The sequence below is a fragment of the Pomacea canaliculata genome, linkage group LG5, assembly GCF_003073045.1.
Source record: "Pomacea canaliculata isolate SZHN2017 linkage group LG5, ASM307304v1, whole genome shotgun sequence".
NCBI classification, from domain to species: domain Eukaryota; kingdom Metazoa; phylum Mollusca; class Gastropoda; order Architaenioglossa; family Ampullariidae; genus Pomacea; species Pomacea canaliculata.
This window is the reverse complement of record NC_037594.1, coordinates 25,943,745-25,964,431: the sequence shown is the minus strand read 5'-3', so window position 1 is coordinate 25,964,431 and position 20,687 is coordinate 25,943,745. Positions and strand designations below refer to the sequence as shown.

Below are 20,687 nucleotides of genomic sequence, written 5' to 3'. Positions count from 1 at the left end.
CGCTGAGAGGCAACGCAGCAAGAAGGAAAAAAAATGTAGTGGGGGGTATATCCACTGCTGGGCAATGATGTACAAATTCCGGAATTCTTTTTAACCTACTGACTACAATATATAGCGCGTGAAATGGTCATTTCTCAGGTGTGCGGGACATTTTTAATTTTCCCTTGTCTTTGATCAGTGGCTTCGCGTCACGTGTCTAAGCACGTCTCACACACGCGTGAAGTGTATAAAGACCATATTTCAGCTTGGCGTGACGTCTCCCATGCTGCAAATATAAACCTGGCGGGAAACGCTCAAAGTTTCTATTTTAACCGTCCGCCTTTGCCAGAATCTGGGACAAGGTTAGGAGTTAGTGAGCGAAGGATCTAGAAGAGGTTAGAAAAAAAAAAAAACTGTTCGAAAGGGGTGGGTGGGGGTGGGGATTGAGAGGAGCTGGGGGCTGAGAGGAGAAGCCAGAATCTGGTGCTTAGTACACTCTGTTTCCGAGTAGGATGTTGCCGATTCGAAGTTCGTCAGAGGTTGTATTGGAGACTCCCCCTCCCTCCCACTCTCCCTCTCTTTCCGCCCACCAGATAACCTGATGCCGAGCTATCAAGGGAGATAAAAGGCGGGCAGGTAAGAGTTGGATGATGATGATGTATTAGTAGTAGTTCTGATATATTTTTGTATTCCTTGATTAATCTTACATCGTTCAAGGTCAATGTGCAGTTATTATTTGTTCACAATTGTTGGCAAACCTGACTGTGGCAGGATTTAATCACCATGCTTCTATCGGGCATTGTGTATTGTCTGCAAAAGTGGCTCTATAAGAAAAAGTGGTTCTATTACTGCATGATATATAACAACCCAAAGGGTCGTAGAATAGCTGGCGACATGGATACGCCGCAATTGACAATCACCTCCTGCATTTTAATCTACATCAGACAAAACTTGCTATAAAGAAACTTAATGTATCACATAGGCTGCTGCGGACAGTCCATCCACAAAATCTTTTTCTTTCTCCTCTCCCCTCTCCACGCCTTTTTTTCTCTTGTTCTTGTTCTTGCAGAATCACTTTCTGCGATATCGTTAGCTTTTCCAACAAAAAACTTGGAAACATATCAGCATGACAAAATAGTGAGGCACACCCTGAATATCAGGTATGTCACAGTCAGACTTGAAGTCATCTATGATGAGGCGTCACATGCTGTATTTGAGGCTCAGACTGACAACCTAACACAAACGTCACGAAAGTGATTCTAGTTTCACGTCCCGAGGATCACAAAGGTCGCTGGACTCGTACACAATCCCGCGCAAACCTTGCGTGGAAAAGTACCAATAAAGCTGGATACATAAACACGCCAGTAAAATTAACGGAACAAAAACAACCCTGTTCCTCACCGAAAGGAAAAGGGGAATAACTGAGCCCCGAAGGACAGACATCGCCAAAGAAAAACACGGCCGTGGGTCAAATCTTCTGGCCAACGGAAAGCTAAGCAGAAATCGACGAAGGCTCCGCGCAGTTGAATATCTTCCGACTGAATCCTCCCCTTCCGTTCACCCAGCCAGCCTGTGGGAGAGATCTACGCATGCACCCCTAGCTACCATGCTGTTGACGAGATAATTCCTCTCCGCCACGCTCGCTCTAGGAAGAAAGGAAAGCTAGAATTTTCGCGACAGTAAGCGATTCGTTGCGCAGTTAGAGATTTGTGTTTAGGACAATGTAAATATTCGAGAAGGTGTGTGTGTGAGAGAGAGAGTGTAAATGCATGTACATGCATAAGATATATATTTCAACAGAATTTTATAACAATGGAATATAAGAGTTAATTGCCCGTCAAAAGTCAGAGAATTAGGGCCTTTTAAATTCCTATAACTATGAAAACAGTTTGTACTATTACTGCTGCCGTTGTTGTTTCTACTGCCACTACTGCTGTTACTGTAATAACATATCACCTTTGACCTCATCACCATTCGACGGAGTAAATGGCGGCGGAAAAGATTAGTCAGGGCAAGAGAAGACTGAATGAATATTTACATTTCTTAGATCCTTTCTTCTGTTTCAAAATCTCACACCAGTAATGGTAGAATTCATAGAAAAAACTTTATTTTTGCACAAAAGATCTCCTGTAAGTCTATATTTTTGCTTCAGTTCTCCCGCAGCCAAGTATGAGCCACACCCAAGATGCAGTTGTTAGTGCAGAAATTAATGTAGAAAGTGATTAACGCATACAGCCTTGCTCATTCAAAATGTGGTAACTGGTATTGAAAAATTGTTATTCTTGTGTTTACTGCTGTAACAACGGAACGACGTGACAAATCAAACATTGAATCCATGATGCAATCACTCTTTGATATCATAGACTTTCAGTCGTCTTTTAACCCTTAGCGACTCTTACTTCTCCACTAAACATTTTAACTATCATAGATAAACCAACGATTAGAGACAATGATAAACTAATCATAATTTTTTCCCACCGATCAAGTCGACTTGTAGATGTAGAATTGTTATTTAGTCGAATCTCGATGACTCCCATTTTGTCGTCTGCTTAGAGGACAGAAAAAGCTGGCTTCGTTTGGTCTCGTTCCTGCCCGCCCTTTCTCAACTCGGTTACAGCCTGGTAACGGTGGGCGTTTCTGGAAGGGCTCTACTTCCGTGAACAAGGAGTAGCGCGCGTTTGCGCAGAGGGCGCTGGCGTTGTGCCGCTGGCTCAGATGCTATTTATAGCGCGGCGAGTCTCGTGATCAAGTAGACAGAGCTACAAGCGCATTCCACCTGCGACCAGTCGGCCTGCTGCACGTCCGTGTAACCTACCCACGATGAGGGCCGTTCTACCGTACTTAGGTAGTCAAATGACCCATCTGCAAAACTAACCACCTTTTTTGTGTCATTTCTGTGAGTATTCGTGGATACAAAGCGTGCTTTATTCAGATTGCTTTGTGGAAATGCACGTGTAGTGGCGTGTTCCACTCTGTGTAGCAGTTGATCAGGAGGAAATGGCGGCAAACTCTAGGCCACATGCTTTTGTTTGTGTTCAGTGGATGTCACTTCACAGCGCATCTCCTGAGAGAGAGTGTGTGAACAGCAATGTTATCAGTTGCTTGAATGCAGCATCTTGGAGTACCAACCTTTCTTTGTTCTGCTTGGGGAGGGTTACGATCTTTGCTGAGTGGATTATTATTGTGCGCCTATTCGTCAGATGTGCCAGGAGCTTTATTGACAGTTTTGTGGATGTTTAATATTCACCTTTGTTGTGCTTGGATGTATTTTCCAAGTTAATCTGGAATATTTTTTGTATCGTCGTTCAAGTTTATTACCGCTTCATAAAACAATTGGTTTCAGCAAGCATTACCATTAGTTTGCATTTAGTCGCAGCTCTCCTCCCCCCTCTACCCTTCCTTTGCTACTTTGTATGACTGCAGAATTAATTAGCTACCTCCATCCTTTCTATTGTCTTTCGCTCGGAATATCTATGTCCTAGTCCAGTTCGTCAATCATCTCCCATCCTATTGCATGTGCTATGCATTTTATTTGAAAGTGTGTCTTCGCTAACCTGCACCTTTGTCGTCTGGGTTGTGCATGTGCCGTGCCCCCCACCTCACTTTGCCGCGCTACTTATCTATAGTCTGTTTCAGTGTCTTGCTTCCGCTCTTGATCTGGTATTGACCAACTCGCATTTGGCTGCTTTCTTGTGAATAGTTGTCATTTTAGTTGATTTTCTTTTTATTTTTAGGTGTAGAGGAGTATACACTAATTTAGTAATACATATATTTGATGAAAAATTTCTATGAACTATATAATTCCGGCTGTGGGAGTAAGAGGAATACGAAATTGAAAGTCAGACACCCGTATATTAGTTTGTCAGACCTAATTAAGGTGACCTCACGAAAGTAAGACAGGAAATGTGTTGTATGTTACACATATTTTTCACTGTCTAGTGATCTGGTGTGGTACCAAGCAGTTACAGTGATTTTGTGGTGTTTTTGTTCTTTGTTTTTTTTTAAAGGCGGGGGGGGGGAGATGGTTTCGCAACAGATTCTATTGTTATATTGTATAAATAGTCCACAGGATATTGTTTACCTACCGTGAGATCTTGTGAGTATTGCTGGATCTTCTGCTAAAGTTGAAACGGACTATAGATCTTGCCCCCCCCCTCTCAAACCACCCATCCTGTGCGTAAGTGTGTATGTGTGCGTGCGCGCGTCAGTGTAGATGTCTCTGTTTCCTCTATTTGATTCCCGCCTTTTTCTTCGTTAAGTAGGAGCTGTTGGGCGTTGATGTTCACTAAGGTTTAAAGTTCCAGCTGTTGGTAGTTCTTATTCTCGGTACACTAATATCTAAGCTTGGCACAGTTTAGGTGTGCCTCAGGAGCGCTTTCTGATGGGATAGTCAATCGCTTGTGGAGGGCAGAAGATAAACACCATAAGTTAATGTAAATTTTAGACAGTTTTTTCAAGTAAGAGAATGAAATTATTATTTTAAAAAAATACGGTCAGGTGCATGAGAAATGGGGGGACTTTCTTTTACTTTGACTCTATTTTTTAATTTTTGAAAAAAAAAAGGTTAATACAATGAGAGATTACTCATATCACTTCTTATGCATTACTTTTTGTCAAGTGGAGTGAGGAATTAAGTCATGTGTGAGGCACAAGGTCTCACTTTGTTCCCTGATAGACAGCAATCAGTGTCATGCTTTGTCTTGCAAACTTGAGGATTGTTCATCCTCTTCCCAAATCTGCTAGATGCACATTTGATTTGCTGATAGAAGTTGTTAGCTTTTATCGTTGGTGGAATTTGTGAAGCAAAATCGATTTGAGAAGAAATTCTAGCTGAAATTCCACTCTGAATGGGGAAGTTTGTTTCACATCATTTATGGAGTTTCTGTTGTAAAGGAGCAGAGGAAATTATTGAGGCACATTTCAGTTTTAATGAACTAATAAACTTTGAAAATGTTTCTCATTTAGTAACTGCTAGAAAAGTTATTTGCTGGAAATATAAGCATCTTTTATATTGTTGCAGCCCCATGCTCCTAGAGAAGTAACAAGGAATAAACTAACAAAACAAACACTTTGTGCAAGTGATAGCTGTCAGGGTAGGCAGAGAAGGAAATGCCATGTTTATTTGCTGACTGCAGTTCTCAAGATATAGTAGAAGGTATAAAATTTTGGGACTCTATTGGAAGACCACACACATTTTCCTTTGTGTTTTATATCCAAGTTCTACCTCTCAAGCAGCATTAATAATTTATTGTTTATGAAGCCATCATAAAAATTAGCTGAGTGTGTTCTGGGTCTGAAGAATGATTTTTCTTTTGTCTTTACATCAAAACTGCCATCATGGAACGTGTTGTATGCAGCCTCCTTCAATATTTTGTGGACATATTACTGCCTTCACAGTCAGCTTTATGCAAGGGGGGCAACTGCATTCATGTTGCAGGATTATATTGGAAGGTTGAAATGTAGTCTTTCTTTTCTTTGGGAAAGTTGTGTGAATTTTGATAACGTTTTAGTGTTATTGCATGAGGGGTTTTTTTTGGTCATATCTGACTAGATGTAGTTTAAACTTAATAATAAAGATAGGTGTGAGTAATAATTTTCAGTTTGAATTGAGTGGTGGGATGGAATGTTTTCATTGTTCAGTTTGCACAAAGCTTTGAATCTCAAGCCCCTTGTTATATACCAGGAAATAGATCCCTGATGACCATACATTCAGAATAACAGTTACAGTATTTTTTGGCTGTAGACGAGTCCAGCTTTATTCAAATATTAAAATGCTTGTGTGCTAACAATGTTTCTTGTGCATTTGAAACTTTACTCAGTGAGCTCTCTGCTTCCATCTTTCTCACACACATCAACATATGCATTACAATAGGTTTTCTTTAAGCAGATCTATAAAAATAGAATTTTATGGTGTAGGTGCTGTTCTGTTCATGGGCATTCCTGACAACTCAAGTTGCTTGAGTGTGAGTCTATGGTATATTAGAGTGGTAGGGAAGATATGGTAACATTGGAGCTGGAACAGTCATAGTCTGTTTCTTTTTATTTTGTCCCTTGAATAAATGCCAAAAACCATCTAAACTTTTAGTGAAGAAAATCAGCAGGCAAACCAGAACAGGTGCCAGAACAGGACGTTATCAGTACCTCACAGGCCTCAATCTCTTCAAAGGAAGTGGCCTTAATTACCCATATGCTATTTAAAAATGAGTTGCAGTACATGTGAATATGGTTATTGTGGGTTATTATTACATGTAGTAATAAAACCCAAGCAAACTGATCTGAATACTGCTGTCAAGTCTACAGAATTCATGATTTTCTTCATCATCCTTGAACTGTGTAAACTTGATGGTATGGTAGATATCAGGCCAGACAGAACAGAGAGCACAAAAACAGTTCAAATGGAAAGTTGATGGAGCTTGTATACAAATGTATATGATGTACAGCTTCACCCAACAAAAAATATGCATCAAACTTTTTTTGTTGTTGTAGGCATGTTGGTGGATTCCTTTTAATTACTTTTGCTTTACTATTCTTAATTTGAAAGAAGTAATTGGATTTTTGGAATGCATTTTGCCGTCAAATAGTCACCGGTTTCCCCAGTCAATCATAAAGTAGCTCTATGCAATTTCAAGGTGTGTTGCTGTTCTTGATAGCACAGTAGTTAAGTCATTTTTGATATGACAAGTAGCTATTAGAATGTGATGTAGCACAACCGTTTTATGAAGCAATTTATTGGGAAAGGACCAGTTGATGACTTCCTGGACTAATATAGGGATAGAGGGTATTTTTTTTTTTTTTGGTTGGGAATAAGGTTGTGGGGTTAAGATTTTGACCAATAAGAGAGTTGAAGTATTAAAATGACGAAATTCGCAACAGGCAAATCTCATGTTGTTGGAGTGCGGGTTTTTTCTCTAGTCTCCTTTGAATCAAAGCTGGTTTCATGATGACTCTGAAGAAATGATGCTGATTTATGATTTGTTAATATTTTTTGGCAAATATTTGTTCCATATTTTAATAGTGTGCATCCAGGTTTTAAATTCTCAGGACATTTGTGTTCTTTGTATCCAGATCAAGGTCATTGGTGACTAATAACACGAAAATATTCCAGGGCTTTGACAAATTAATGTCAATTTGGAATTCTGTGAAAGGTCAGAGTCTGAAGATTAAAGAGGTTTGTGCTAGGAGCACTGATAGTATAAAGGTCATGTACGTTATCATAAGGTTGTCCTACTTTTTTGGATTAGCTGACTACCTCTAGCAAATGCTTGTATATCTGAATAGTTGTACTGTACGTGATGGTGCTTTTAAATAATCTGCTTGAATTAAATAACCAGAGTGTCATGGGTGATGTGAGGCTTACAAGAAAGGCCAGTTCTGTTCTTTTGTGCATGCTGCTGTCTCCGACTGAGTGAATTGTTGGATATTCAAATGCAGTGCCTTGTCATTAGGTGTATGCCAGCTGAGTTGTTAATACTGTGCGGTTGGAATGGGCCTTTCAAGACTGATATATTTGTGCAGGTGGTTGATTTGAGACTCTAAAGTATCAAGTGTCAGAGGGATCTTCAAAAGGCGTACTGTAAACTAAATTAACGTGCTAGTTTTTGGTCTGTTCACAAGCTTGGTTATAAACTGGCTATTGTATGAGATTGATTAGTAGCGGGAAGAGTGCAAAACCAAGGATAATATTGGAAAGTTAATTGTGCTGTCAGAAGTATTTGTGGCACAAAAAGCTTTTGTATTCTTTGCTTTTCCTCTTAAGTAAAATACTTTTCATTGTGAGTCTTGAAGCTGGTAAATGCTTCAGGCTTGTTACAAACTGAGAGAAGAATCTCCTTGTTACCTCCCTTGGAAAATGCTTCAAAATGCACACAGCCCTGCTTCTCTTGGAAGCTGCCCAGCGAAAAAAAAATTTGGAGTTAGCTAGAAAGGCCATGTTAATGGTTACACACTCCCTACATGATGACAGCAGTGTGTGATTTGTTATTAATTTACATTTATTTATCAGGGTCTTCTGAAACTATTTTAAGTGTAGCGAAGAAAAAAACGTGAAAGAATCTAGCTGTTTAATGACTGCTAAGGTGTAAAAAGTTATAAATGCTTACATTTGTGATAACAAATAGTACCATTCTTATCAGGAGAGCTTTTTATGGAGCTGCATTTTGGTGTGTCTGCACTCCTGTCAGACAGAAAGCACTTTATATCAGTCATGATTCTTCTGAGAATTTTGCTTGCAACATTAGCTTGCAAATAAATGAGCTGTAGGGTTTGTAAACAATGTTTTTCTTCTTTTTTTTTTTATGCCAATCCTGGGGAATGAGGATGGATATTTAGTGACGTTTTTGTTTTGAGCCAGCAGCTTCATTATTTTAGCTACACAGTGGTAAACGGACATACTGAAATGCACACAGTTGTGATTTGTTTCTACACTGTATGTGACGCAAAGCTGATGAATACTGTAATGTAATAGTGTTAGTAATTGCATCAGTTGACTCTTCCCTGTCGGGACCTGGCACAGAGATTGGGGATAAGAATGGCAATTCCAGCTGCTTAAGTGTTTCCACCAAATGGTGTGCACTTGCAGCCATGGCAAGTGATGACCAGGCCCGCAGATCTGTTCTGCATAAACACTATTCTTAAGGGAATTTGAGGTTAGGGAAAACATACATTTTTAGTTAAAGTAAACATGTTTGGTGCCTGCAAGCACTGGATTGGTGTTGGAAAGGTGTCTCGTGCAGCTGCTTGCAACACAAGAATGTGATGAAGACAGTTACATAGGTCACTTGTGAGATGAACATGAGTGAAACTATCTGTCAAACATGAAACAAAATTAGCAAGGACTTGGACCTCGTGACTGCCTTCAGAGTCCTTTATGTCATGTTGCCTCAAGTTCACGGCTCACAACACTATTGGCCTCATCTTAAACCACATAGATATGCACAAAATTTCAAGCATTTTCAAAAAATAACTAATAAACTAATCATAATAAGAGGGAAAAGTCATAATGAAAGTTCAGAGTATGTAAAAATAAATTGTTCATATTTCAGTCCATTTGGAAACAGGATTTTGGGTTGTTTTTTTTTTTTTTTTGGTTGTAAATCATACATAATGATGAAAAACAACTTTAGCCCAAAAAGGGTAAATGCCACAGTGCTATAACTATGAATGTGAACCCTATGAATATTATCATGAGATAACCTTAAAAATCTTTCTGATGAGTTATCGCTGAAGATATGTAGGATGACATATAAGTTTTTCTTTTTGTTATTTCTTGTGAAACTTTGCTGATTTGTGAATTTAAACTGTTGAGCACAGGCATGTATCTTCATATTGTACTATTTATCTTACAATAAATTATTTTACAATCTTATAATGATTTATTTATATCACATAGCATATAGATTCTTTGTTCTGGTATACTATTGTCATTGAATCATAAAACCTTCACCTTCAGAGAATTTTAATTCATCTAGGGAATACATACCATCTACACAACCATCTTTTATCTTGCTTGGACTTCTTTTTTTTTTCCAAAAAGAAAGGGATATCCAGAAAAATTCAAAATTTTCCCATCCCTGTCTAGGGGCTGCAGAGCTATTGAAAATAGTTTCCCAATAGTTAAAATGTTAACTTTTATTCCTTTCTGCTAATGGGTTGTGTAAAAACTATTGACTATGTAGCACTCATAAATGCTCTCCGCAGTCCATTATCATTGAAAGCTTAGTGCTAATGCATGTTGAATGAAGCAAGTGTGTTAAAATATTACGACAAAAGACGGTACTTGATGTAATTTTTTTCCATTTTAGTATTGAACGGCATAATTAGATTTACAGATTGCAAGAGGAGAATAATTTATGCTGGGAGATGTGGAGCCATAAATTTCTATGCAGCCAGCATTACTTTTTAACTTTGTTCTTTTATGTAGAAGTGTGCCTGGGACTGGAGATAAGCTTTCTTTGTGGCTCCTTTTCCAGGACAGCTTTTTGTGGGTGTGATTTATCAGTTTTAATGTGACCAGTATGTGAGATGATAGATTTTGTTGATTGAATCCTGTTTCATTTGGCAAAATACTATTTAGCACCTACTCTGTTCTGCACATTGACAAAACATGCATGCCTATCCATTAACAGTGTACATGATTGTGGGAAAGCACAAAATAGAATGTGTTTCAACAATGTACGTGTGTGTGTGTGTGTGTGTGAGAGAGAGAACAGAAGACTTGTTATGTGCTTGGTGGTGAGTGTTTATATAATGTGTATGGAGTGAGGGATAAGGGATGCCAGGCAAACTCCTTTCCATCCCAACAAATGTGCTGTAATGTTGCTAAAAAGTAGATTGTGTTACAGAGGAAATGTCTTAGTCATTTTTGAAATTTATATAAAAAAGAGGATAACGTCATAAGGAAAATGTATCTTGTTACCTAAATGTCAGCAGGAGACATTTTTAGAAACATTCAGAGAGCCTAGGAACAAAAATATGAGTAGGTAAGGGAGGTTTCACCAGTGGGTTTATTGTTATTGTTTTTTGTTTTGATTATTGTTAGGGAAGGGAGCGGGGAGTGCTAACACCACTTGTTCATTATTCGAGACCAAAACTTAGTGTTATCAATCAAGCCTTATTCAAATTTTAAGTTGAACTGTAGACTGCTTGTAAAAACAGTGAAGAATCAACATTGTTTGCATTTCCTAATTCAAAGTATAAAACATACAGCGTGAAGTCTTTGTAAAAGCTTTCAATAAACCAAAGGAAACTTCATTGAATACAACCATCAGTATGCAGCTGAGAAGATCAAGTGGTTTTCCCCATTAATCTCCGACATTAAATAGGCTCTGTGTTTCAACTTGTTTCTAATAAATCTAAATATACATGAAAAAAACCCATATTACATACCTTAGACAAAGTCTTAAATTTACCAATTTATTGTGAGATGCCGTGCTACATGCCTTAGAATAAGTCTCAAGTTTACCCATTTGTGGTATTGTCACTGTTGACACCTTTGTGTGTTTGTGGAACAGGTACATTTACATTGGATACAGATGGATCCTGAAATTTTTAGCTTTATGGAATACTATTGCTTTTAGACATGATAGAAAAAAAAGGAACATACTGGAAAAAAGGATTTTGTAGTTATTGAAACTTGGTAGGTATTAATAGTACTAGTAGTAATAGAATTGCGATCATTGTTCGGGTTTAGCATGGAGTTCATCAGTCATCATCACCATCACTGAGTGAGCTTAAAGTGAAATGTCTAGATTGGACCATCCATAGTTGTTAGCAATGCACATACCCACCCAAAGGTCAAACTTGGAGTTTTTTTATATAAAAATATACCATTGCATGTATTTCTAAGACAAAGGGGGCCAAGTATAAACAAACTAACAAACCAAGAAGCACTGTGTTTGTCAGCATTATGAAATAGACCGAGGACAGCACGAGACCTGAGAACAAAGGCAAAGCAATATTTGGTTTGGGAGACAGATCAGGGGAATTGCCAAATATGTTGGTGGCTTTTATTCATTTTGTAAGCACAAAGTGCATTTGAACATGGTGTTTGTCATTGTTGTTAAGGTTTGCAATGGGCAGGTTAATTTGTAACAGTAATACTCCAAAATTACTTTATTGTTGGTAAAATAGGTATGAGTTTGCAGTTAATACCATGTATGTCTGGCGCCTACATTGTAGAAAACTTTCATCAGCTTTTGTGTTGTCATGCAACCACTTGTGACTTCAAAGTAGGACATGTCAAGACAATGGTTCTGAGATGTGCATAATAGTAGGATAATAACACTGCTTGCTTGATTGAACTGCCATATAAAACAATAAGACTTTAACAAGGATATCAAGAAGGAAGGTGACAGGAAATGCTGAATGCCTAAGGAGATTTCATAAGCTTTAGTATCTTCAGTGTGGTCACGTGCATATGGGTAGTCATGTTGATAGTCATGTTCATGTGCGTGCCCTTGTGTGCTCTAGAAAAAACCCAAGGAAAAAGCATGTGGGCCATTTCGGGTGTGATGACCATCTGGTAACGCAGGAATGATGTATAAGTGGTGCAAAATAGGGACATGCCGGTCTTCTGTTCACACCTTTTGTGTCCACAGGTGTGCGGTCATTGCAGTGGAATGACTGGGTAAACATCAGGTGCATGAGAAAAATCCAATAGTCTTTTGGGGAATATGTTAGAACGTTGGTGTGGCAGCAACAGTAAAGAGTGCCACAGCCTTAACACAATGGAGGCAGTAAATGTAAGTGGTTCATTGTGTCTAAAGCAGGGCATATAGAAATCACAGCCCAGCCCTCTCCTTCTCTTGCTTTTTCCTTCCCAGATAACTCAGGTACCAATTTCTGCATAGCAGCTGTTGGGAGGGCAGGACAGGGTGTGTGGTTTCAGGTGTAGGCCAGAGTGTACCTTGAACCAGCTGCCTTGTGTGCTACATCAAGGGCACCACCAACCTTAAGAGTGTCCATATTATTGTGAGTGTATTATTTAAATCATGTGGACTTTACCAGGTGTATGTGAATGAAACTGTTTTACAGTTTATAATTTATGCTTCACCTCATCAAGTGCAGCTACTGATGGTCTTTGTGAACTTCTTTTGCTTAGACATCAGAAGTAGGAGCAGCTGGTGTGAGATATAATTCAGCCCTAAGATGTTCTCCCGGTGTGTGCTGGCATTGTGTAGTGATGTCACATTATCACCATGGCGCAAACAGCGCAGTTTTTCCTGTAGTCTCATACCCCCTGGTGTTTGACATTGATGGGTGCAACTGCTGAGGCATTTATAGTGAAATTTAAGTGATGCGAGATAGGCTGATCGTTACTGGAAACCAGAAAGGAAGGGAGGTGGAACAACCATTGCCATTAGTGCAAGCTGGTGCTAGAGTAGTGACACAGCTGCTCTGATGACGGTGGTGGTGATGTGAGGTTCTAGACAAAGAGTTGGGAGTGAATTTGAGGTCTGTAGACAGTGAGAAGTTCGCTGAATGTGAAGTACCCAGGGTAGAGAGGAGTTGGTGAGAGTAAGCGTGCAGCACAGTACTGTTTCACTGTGGTAGGAGGAGTAAGGCGGCAAGCAACGGTGATAAGAAGGGGGTGGGGGTGCTGCTGTTTTCACATGGCCGCCTGACATCGATCCAGCACCGGCTGCCCATCCAGCATCTGAGTCGGCGCTACAGACAGCGGGGACAGCCATTTTGTACTTGCAGTCAGGCCACTGTACCAGTGTCTTGATTTGTACCCCTCCCCCAAAACCGCCATGGCCCCCTTCAGGCTGTGACCCCCTTTTTTTAAGCTACTGAAACTGCAGGCATCTAGAAAAGCGTGGGTGGGGGGAATGCTTGTAGGTAGCAACACCAGCATTTTCTGAAGCATACAAATTGCTGTTGTCCATTAATGCAAAACAGAAGCATTGGGCAGAGAATGTGAAAACAGATTGGGTCACCTTAGTATTTACCATGTAGAGGTACTTCTTTCAAGCAGGCTGTATGATTGCTGATTTGCTGCATTATCTCTAAAATGTTGACATTTGAATGATGGTTGTAGTTTATAGATTTAGCTTTTTAGTATGTTTTTATTTCTTCATCATATGTTATCAGCTAACATGTATGTGGTTACTTTTTATGCAGAGACATTGCACATGCATGAATTTCCTTTGTCATTTTAATTCTGGTGTACACATGCATGCAGGTCAGTCTCTTGCATGTACACACATTATCCCAGCATATAATTAAGTATTCAAGCAGGAAGGTGGTCTTTGCTAGAGTTTGTGAAACACGAGATAAAGTTGATAGTGCTGATGTGTAGTTGCATTTAAGATTAAGCCGATGTGTGCAGAGAGAGCCTTGTAGTGTAACAGTGCTGTGATTTTTTTTTTTTTTTAAACTGGGAGTGATTTTACTGTGAGATAATAGGCTTGAAGAGCGGATGACTTTATGAGAGGCTATTAACAAGATTTGTTTTTAGTATTCTTTGTCAAAGTTAGACCTTCCAGATTATTAGTGGTTTCTACTAGACTCTTTGTATTGTTGCTAAACCAGAACTCACTGCACTGTTACAGTAATGTTCGTAAAAACAAAGTGTGATCTCTGAAGCATACTACAGATTAAGGTGCATGTAGGAGTGCGTGGTAATGCTAATTCTTTCTGATGTGTAGATTTCCTGCGGCCATCTTCCACAAGCTAAAATCCATGACTCGGGAGGAATATCCATGTGATGGATTTCAATCCCCTCGACTTGCTGGCTTCCACTGCTCTCGGAGACAATAACTCGGTCCAGAAGGGTGCGCAGACAGATCCACAACAGCCTAAGCCTGCAGGTGCTCAAGAGGAGGAAGAGGATGAGCCAGACAAAATTGGTGATGATAAAGAAGAGAATGTTGATGGTATGACATATGAAGGTGTGGATAAAAACTGTGAGAAAAGTGACAAAATGGGTTCTGTGAAAAGCCTGAAGAAGAAAAAGGCTTTTTCCAAGTGTACAACAGCCACCAGTGCGGACAGTGCATGTGCTGTGAAAAAGAGTGTGGAAGATGTGCACAGCACTTTGCCTGCAGTTGTAAGTACACTTCCTGCACATTTTCAGGAGGACAAATGTGAGCAGGGAGTTGTGGTGGACAGCAAAGTTCAGGAGAGCAACACAGAAAACCGGCCAGTTGAAAAGTCCGCAGGAAAAACATTCACACAGGAAAACTTTTCTTCTGACCTACATAAAGAAAACAATATTGCTCTTGAACACACTGAAGACAAGCCAGAGTCTTTTGAAAACTCAAGGATTTCAGAGGAAACAAAGACTGATCATACAGTGGTGACTGAATCTGGATTCGGTGATTCGTGTGAAGAAGTTGCAAAGCAGAGCACTGATCATGAGCAGGATTCATCTCCATGTGAGACAGTTTCAGAAAAAGAATCTTGCTCATCTGCCAAAGTTGTTGAAAAAGTGGATCATACCAACCAGGAAAGGAACTTTGCTGCTACAGATGAGCAGACTGGTAGCTTGCTCCCTGTTGAGGACTTAAACCAGTCCCAAGCTGACAGTAAACAAGACAGAAATGAACTTAAAAATGAGTCATGTGGCAGTTGTGATCTGAGCACTTCGAATCTACAGCCTCAACTGGGTGTGCCAGTTAAAAAAGAGGAAGAAGAAACCCATCTTGGGGAGGTATGTGAAACAAATCTTCAACTCAACTCAGGGATCAAAGAACTAGAGGCACCTGTGACATGTTCTGATGCTGAGGCCAACAAAGTTCCAGCATCCTTGCAGACTGCATGTCATTCTCTTAGTTTGGTGCTATTAGATCATTGTTATGCTGTGGATCCAGGAAGACCAATTAATCAGCAAAATGCTGATATGACAGATGACAGTGCTGATGTATTTGAGTGTGGTGATGAAAGTGGTTCAGTAGAGGATATAGAACGCAGGCCACGAAGTTTGTCAGTGGACAGTAATTATCTGCAGTATGGATTACCAGGCACACCAATGTGTAATGAACAAGACCACCTGCCTCAAACAGACAAGTTATCTCTTCTTTCACCAACACCCTCTGTGGATTCCCTGTCAAACGACTCTGCTGCTTCAGAGAACTCAATTGCCCCAGGATCTTATTACTCTATTCTTGTGCAAGGTTCCCAGAATCAAAGTCGAATTTCCCATCAGTCTGCCAGAAAGTTTTCGACAACTGAAAACCTTTCATCCATGGATGAGCAATATTCTGGGATTGAGCCTGTTAAATTTTTTAATCCAAACTCTGTGGAAAGCAATAGCTGTACTGGAATTGCACCAAAATGTGGCAAGTTCCGGATTGGAACTTTTGCATCTTTTAGCAGCTCTAATTTGGAACTTGACAGAGATTCACATGTGTCCAAAAGTAAAGACAGGTTGAAAATTGGGATTCCCACAGAGTCGGGCATCAGGTCGTCCCTGCCATCTCCAGCTCTTGTTTCTCCAGGTTCCCCATTTCAGCTGCTGCAGTCTCCTGGGATGGAGTGGGACCGCTCTGATGCTGGATCTGATATGCAGGATGACCTTGACTCTACTACCACCGAGGAAAAGTACCTCAGCAGCTCCCATGGTTCAGACAGTTTTGGAACCAGTGCTCATTTGCCCTGGGTGCACTCTGTCCATCATGACCATGATTATTGTTCTAGAGAGCTGTCTGAGACAGTCTTATCAGGCAAGCCAGTGGCAGAAGTGAGGCCACTAAAAGTGGGCAAGCGAAAATACACAAGGAGAAAAGATAAACTAGGGCTTCTTGACATGGATGATGATACCAAAAGCAAAATTAAAAGCAAAGGAAAGTATTTAAAACGAGAACTGCTAAAACAGGACAGTCGGTTTTCTCTCCCAAGCAGCTTGGACATCAAGCAGCAGGTGAAGCCTCTGTCATCGTCAGATCAGGTTACTGTAAAGCCCAATCCAGTGGGTAGACCTCGCAAACGGGTGGACAAGCAAGTGGAATCAGATATTGATCCAGAAACAGGTACCAAAATGAAGATCACCGGCAATTTCAAGGACCATTATGTGTACTATTACAGCAAAAGCAACCATAACACCAGACGAAAACTCAGAGAAGGTGTTCCGCTGCCTTCTTCTGACAAAATAATTCTGCCTGCACCAAAGCCAGGAGATATAGTTGTTCCGCATCTGTCTGATGCTGACATTGAGGCAATAAAACAGGGTGGCAGAGCTGCACTAAAAAAGAATGGTTCAGGACTGTGTGGTGCGTCTGTGCTTTCTCTCCCTCATCAGGACCACATGGCTGACATGGACAGCAAAATTGTCAACACCATCCTTAGCATGGAGAGTGACAGTCTAGGCTCTCCCTTACCTGCTCAGGGTGATGACTTGTCTGACCACATGGACTTGTATGAAGAGCATCCTGCTCCAGATACTGTGGGCTTCATGGGTGATAGCATGGCATTGACACCTGACCAGGTGGATCTTCTTTTGAGTGTTGTGAAGGATGTAGAGGTCCCCAGTTACCCTCTTGAACATGGGGAACACAGACTCACCACTAGTCAGGCCTATGAGTTCCTGACCACTGGGGACACTTCACATTCTGCACCTACTGTTCTAGATAGTTTGGCATCAACAACTGTAGAAAAAGATTTCATTGAGTCCATTATGCCTCATAATGACTCCAAAACTGGCGTTGTGGGGAATTTGGATAGTGTTGCAAATAGTGATAACATAAAGATGGAGCCATTTGAAAGAAGCGAATTAGATGATGCAGCGATGAAGGTGTCACTAAAGGATGAACCGAAATCTGACCAAGATTCAGACAAAGGTTTACTTGATAGTAATATGCCCCCAACCAGTTTGCCAATGTCCACATTTGACAAGACACTGGAATTTCTGAAAGATGATTTTCGAACGGATTTGTTTCCTGAAGCATCCTTACCAGTGCAAGTAGATGGTCCTAATTCTAGTGCTCGTCTTTCAGAACAGCCACCAGTAGAGACCACCGACACACCATGGATCGTGACAGTGACCATCTACTGGAATGACATTCCTGCTATCATCATCAACAACCAACCCTATGTCCGACTGGTGGACATCCACAAGCAGATTCTACCAGCCAAAGATACAGGCATCCTCAAGAAGCGATGCCAGCTGATGAACATACCAGTGCAGAATTGCACTGACATGCAGCGCTACTTTCTTGTGCAGTATGGTCGTGCTTATAACTCCAAGAGCACTCTGGTGATTACAAAGGACCAGGCCCAGGAACTGATTGGCTACTATGTTGACCCACAACCCCGTCTTCGCACAGAAGAAAGTGGCAGCTACCTTAAGAAGAGTGGCAGCTGTGTGGAGCTGAGTGCCCTGTCTGACAGCTCATCTCATCACCCATCTCCTTTTGCTTCTCCGAGAAGAAGAGGAGGGTTTCGTCGCCGGGCAACACCAGCCACTAGTCGAAAGTATGTTCATTAGTTCACAAAGTACCATTTTATGTACTGTTTTAATGGTAGGTCCCAAGTGGAAATGGTTTCAACAACTGATAGTTATGTTCATCACACAGCATCTTGTGCAAGAGCTTTTAATAATAATTTTGGCATACAGTGTGTAAGTTCATAAATGCCACTTGTTTGATAACATTCTTCATCTCATCATAGGAAGGAAATAATGTTGATCACTTAAAAATGACCAGATCAGAAGCTGTAAAATATTTTAACGATAAAATAAGCTATTGGACTGACCAGAAAGCTGTCTTTTTCAGCCCAAGCCCTGTACATTCTCCTAGGCCTTCTCCTAGTCCGGACATCGGCCAATCTCAACAACCTCCAACTTCGATTCCAGTGTCGGCGCCAACCGAGGTTACCTTGACATCAAAACGGTTACGTCATAAAAAGATAAACTTTCTGGAACTGTTACGAGGTGAGGAATCCCCATCAGCTGTGAGTCCAGAGTCTCCAAGACCAGATGACACTTTGCTAGATGCTGGCATGATAGATGAAAGCACCTTTAAGGAAGATGGCAGAAGAGGGAGACGCAAGAGGGGCCGCAGCAAAGACACGCAAGATGGGGAAAATCCAATGAGACAGAATGGCCGGGGGTTCAAGAAAAGAAAACAGGGTGATGAAAGCAAAATTACATCACCCAAACAAGTAGAAAGACCAGATGAGGTTGACATCTCTGTTGAGATGGCAAATTCTTATGAACGTGTAAAAGTGAAGAAACGGTCTCCTGGTCTGTCAGCTTCACCAGCGGCAGCTTTAAACAGGCCCAGGGCCTCCAGGTTTGGACCTTTAAAAGTAAAACTGAAGAGTTTGCTGCAGTTTCCTCGTCTCAGGAAACCACGCAAACAGTTAATGGGGAGAAAGCCACAAGTAGCAGACGGGACAGATTTGGGTGGCAGCATGCCGCTCCGCGTTCTGAAAATCACTCACCAGGATGCTGAAGGGAAAGTGGCAGGTGGTGGAGTGATGTCACAAGAAGCAGAGGTGCACCTTGACTTGTACAAACAACGTACTTCACTGTGTGTCAAGTGTTGGACATGTGACAAGTTTCTGTCCGTGCCCAGATTTCTTCAGCATCAGCACTTGTCTTCGGGCAGCCAGTCTCTGACAACAGTCAAACAATTACAGGTGCTCATGCCCATGAACAAAGAGAACATCTCCGAAGAGGAAGAGCACCTGTGGAATGAATTTGTGCACCTCCAGCGACACTTGGACCAATCCTCCATCATAACTGGCAGCCTCAGCAGGAGGCTTCAGCAAGGAGGGCTTCGTTTGCTTTTGTCAGAAGCAGCACCCCCATCTAGGGTTTCCCTGTCAGATGTCCATTCCTCCCTGGGAGAGCAGCATGTACACAGTTTCACGCAGTTAGATGATGTGGACCAGTCGGACAGTGGGCTTGCTCCAGATTCTGTGGGCAGCTGCATGGAGCAGGAGTCAACTCCAGCGACATCTGTTTCCTCACCGGATGATGGCATTGGTACTAATTCTGATGCCAGCATTGCAGATGAATGTTCCAGTGCTTTAGACACTAGGACAGTCAGACACAAAAAAAGTGAAATTCTTTTTCAAAGTAGCAGCTTTCCTCCACCTCCTTTAACACACACTGTGAAAGAAGAGAAAAAACTAGACATTCACTTCGGGGAGCAGAAGACCCCAACCACCATTCATTGTCAAGGGCAACAGAACCTACCACTGAAAATTAAACAGCACCGCATGCGAAAGGTTTTCCCGTCTTCAAATGTCCGCACAAGCTCTCGAAAAAGGAAGGAGAAGCAGTTTTTCTCTATTGAGAATTATTCCTTCTCCAGAAAGAGTGCAAAGCTAGACAGTGCTGAGAGGCGTGAGTCTGGCATGAGCTTAGATGTAAACCAGTCCGCAGATAAACCTGCCAGTGTCGTTGCCCAAGACAACGGGTCAGAACTTATGTCTTTCACCTAAATCAAGAATTGGAACTGTAGAGGCTTCAGTTTCATTTCATTTGCCCATTGAACTTTCTGTCATGCCCTAAAATCATAATGAAAAGTTTAGATTCATTTGTTATGAATGGTTAGTGTTTTTGTTATTTGAGTTAAAGTGTCTAAGTTCACTACCAGCTCAAAATAAAAAAAAAACATGAAAAAAATCTTGCTGGCTTTTCCCACAATTCTTCCCCCATCTTTCCTCACAGTGCTGATTCATACGTGTCTGTATTTGTATTGTACATGGGCGTGTACACTGTACATCTGTGTATCATACATGGGAATGTATGCTGAACAGGATTTGTGAGGTATTTCGCCATACACTTGTTGATTTGATTTTCCCTGAGGAAATAGATATTAAAATCCAGCTGTGAAAAAGCTAATCGTTGTCTGAAGCTGTTCAGACGTGAATGTAAGTGCGAGGTAATGGAGGAATATGCCAAGAGACTGTTGCAAGACAAGAAAAATGGAAGTGTATATATATATTTGCAATAGTTTTTCTTTCCCTTTGTTTTTGGCTTCAAGTTTTGTGATACAAGAAATATTCTACTGGAGATTACATTTTAAGTTTCAGTTACATAGCAGGCCAATCTTGTGGTTTCATATGGCTACTGGCTTAGTTTGCAGCAATTGTTATCGTCATCTTTATTGACGCTGAGAATGAGTAACATAAGATATTGTCATTGGAAGCTTTTGTCATCGCTCCTTTCCACTCTGCCCACCAAACCATTTATGTTGGAGAAGTTTATGGTTCATTGTCTTTCTGCTAAACTGCTACCTGCTTCTTTAGTACCTCTTCCA

The 20,687-nt window shown here is 40.9% G+C and overlaps 1 protein-coding gene across 2 annotated transcripts; it reads left to right on the top strand.

Moving 5' to 3' along the window:
• Window positions 1-2,699: 2,699 nt before the first annotated feature.
• On the top strand, window positions 2,700-20,269 carry LOC112564002. Of its 2 annotated transcripts, none has more exons than XM_025238511.1 (3): window positions 2,700-2,824; window positions 14,127-17,889; window positions 18,189-20,269. In XM_025238511.1, the coding sequence occupies exons 2-3, from the start codon at window positions 14,186-14,188 to the stop codon at window positions 19,864-19,866; spliced, it is 5,382 nt and encodes a 1,793-aa protein (XP_025094296.1). In that variant the 5' UTR covers window positions 2,700-2,824; window positions 14,127-14,185; the 3' UTR covers window positions 19,867-20,269. The 2 variants fall into 2 exon arrangements, with proteins under 2 accessions (XP_025094296.1, XP_025094295.1); XM_025238510.1 differs by having other exon boundaries at window positions 2,720-2,875.
• Window positions 20,270-20,687: the final 418 nt, after the last annotated feature.

Coding starts and splice junctions, on each gene's coding strand:
- LOC112564002 (XM_025238511.1), top strand. CDS start 14,186: ATGGATTTCAATCCCCTCGACTTGCTGGCTTCCACTGCTCTCGGAGAC. Junction 17,890..18,188: donor ACACCAGCCACTAGTCGAAA/GTATGTTCATTA, acceptor TGTCTTTTTCAG/CCCAAGCCCTGTACATTCTC.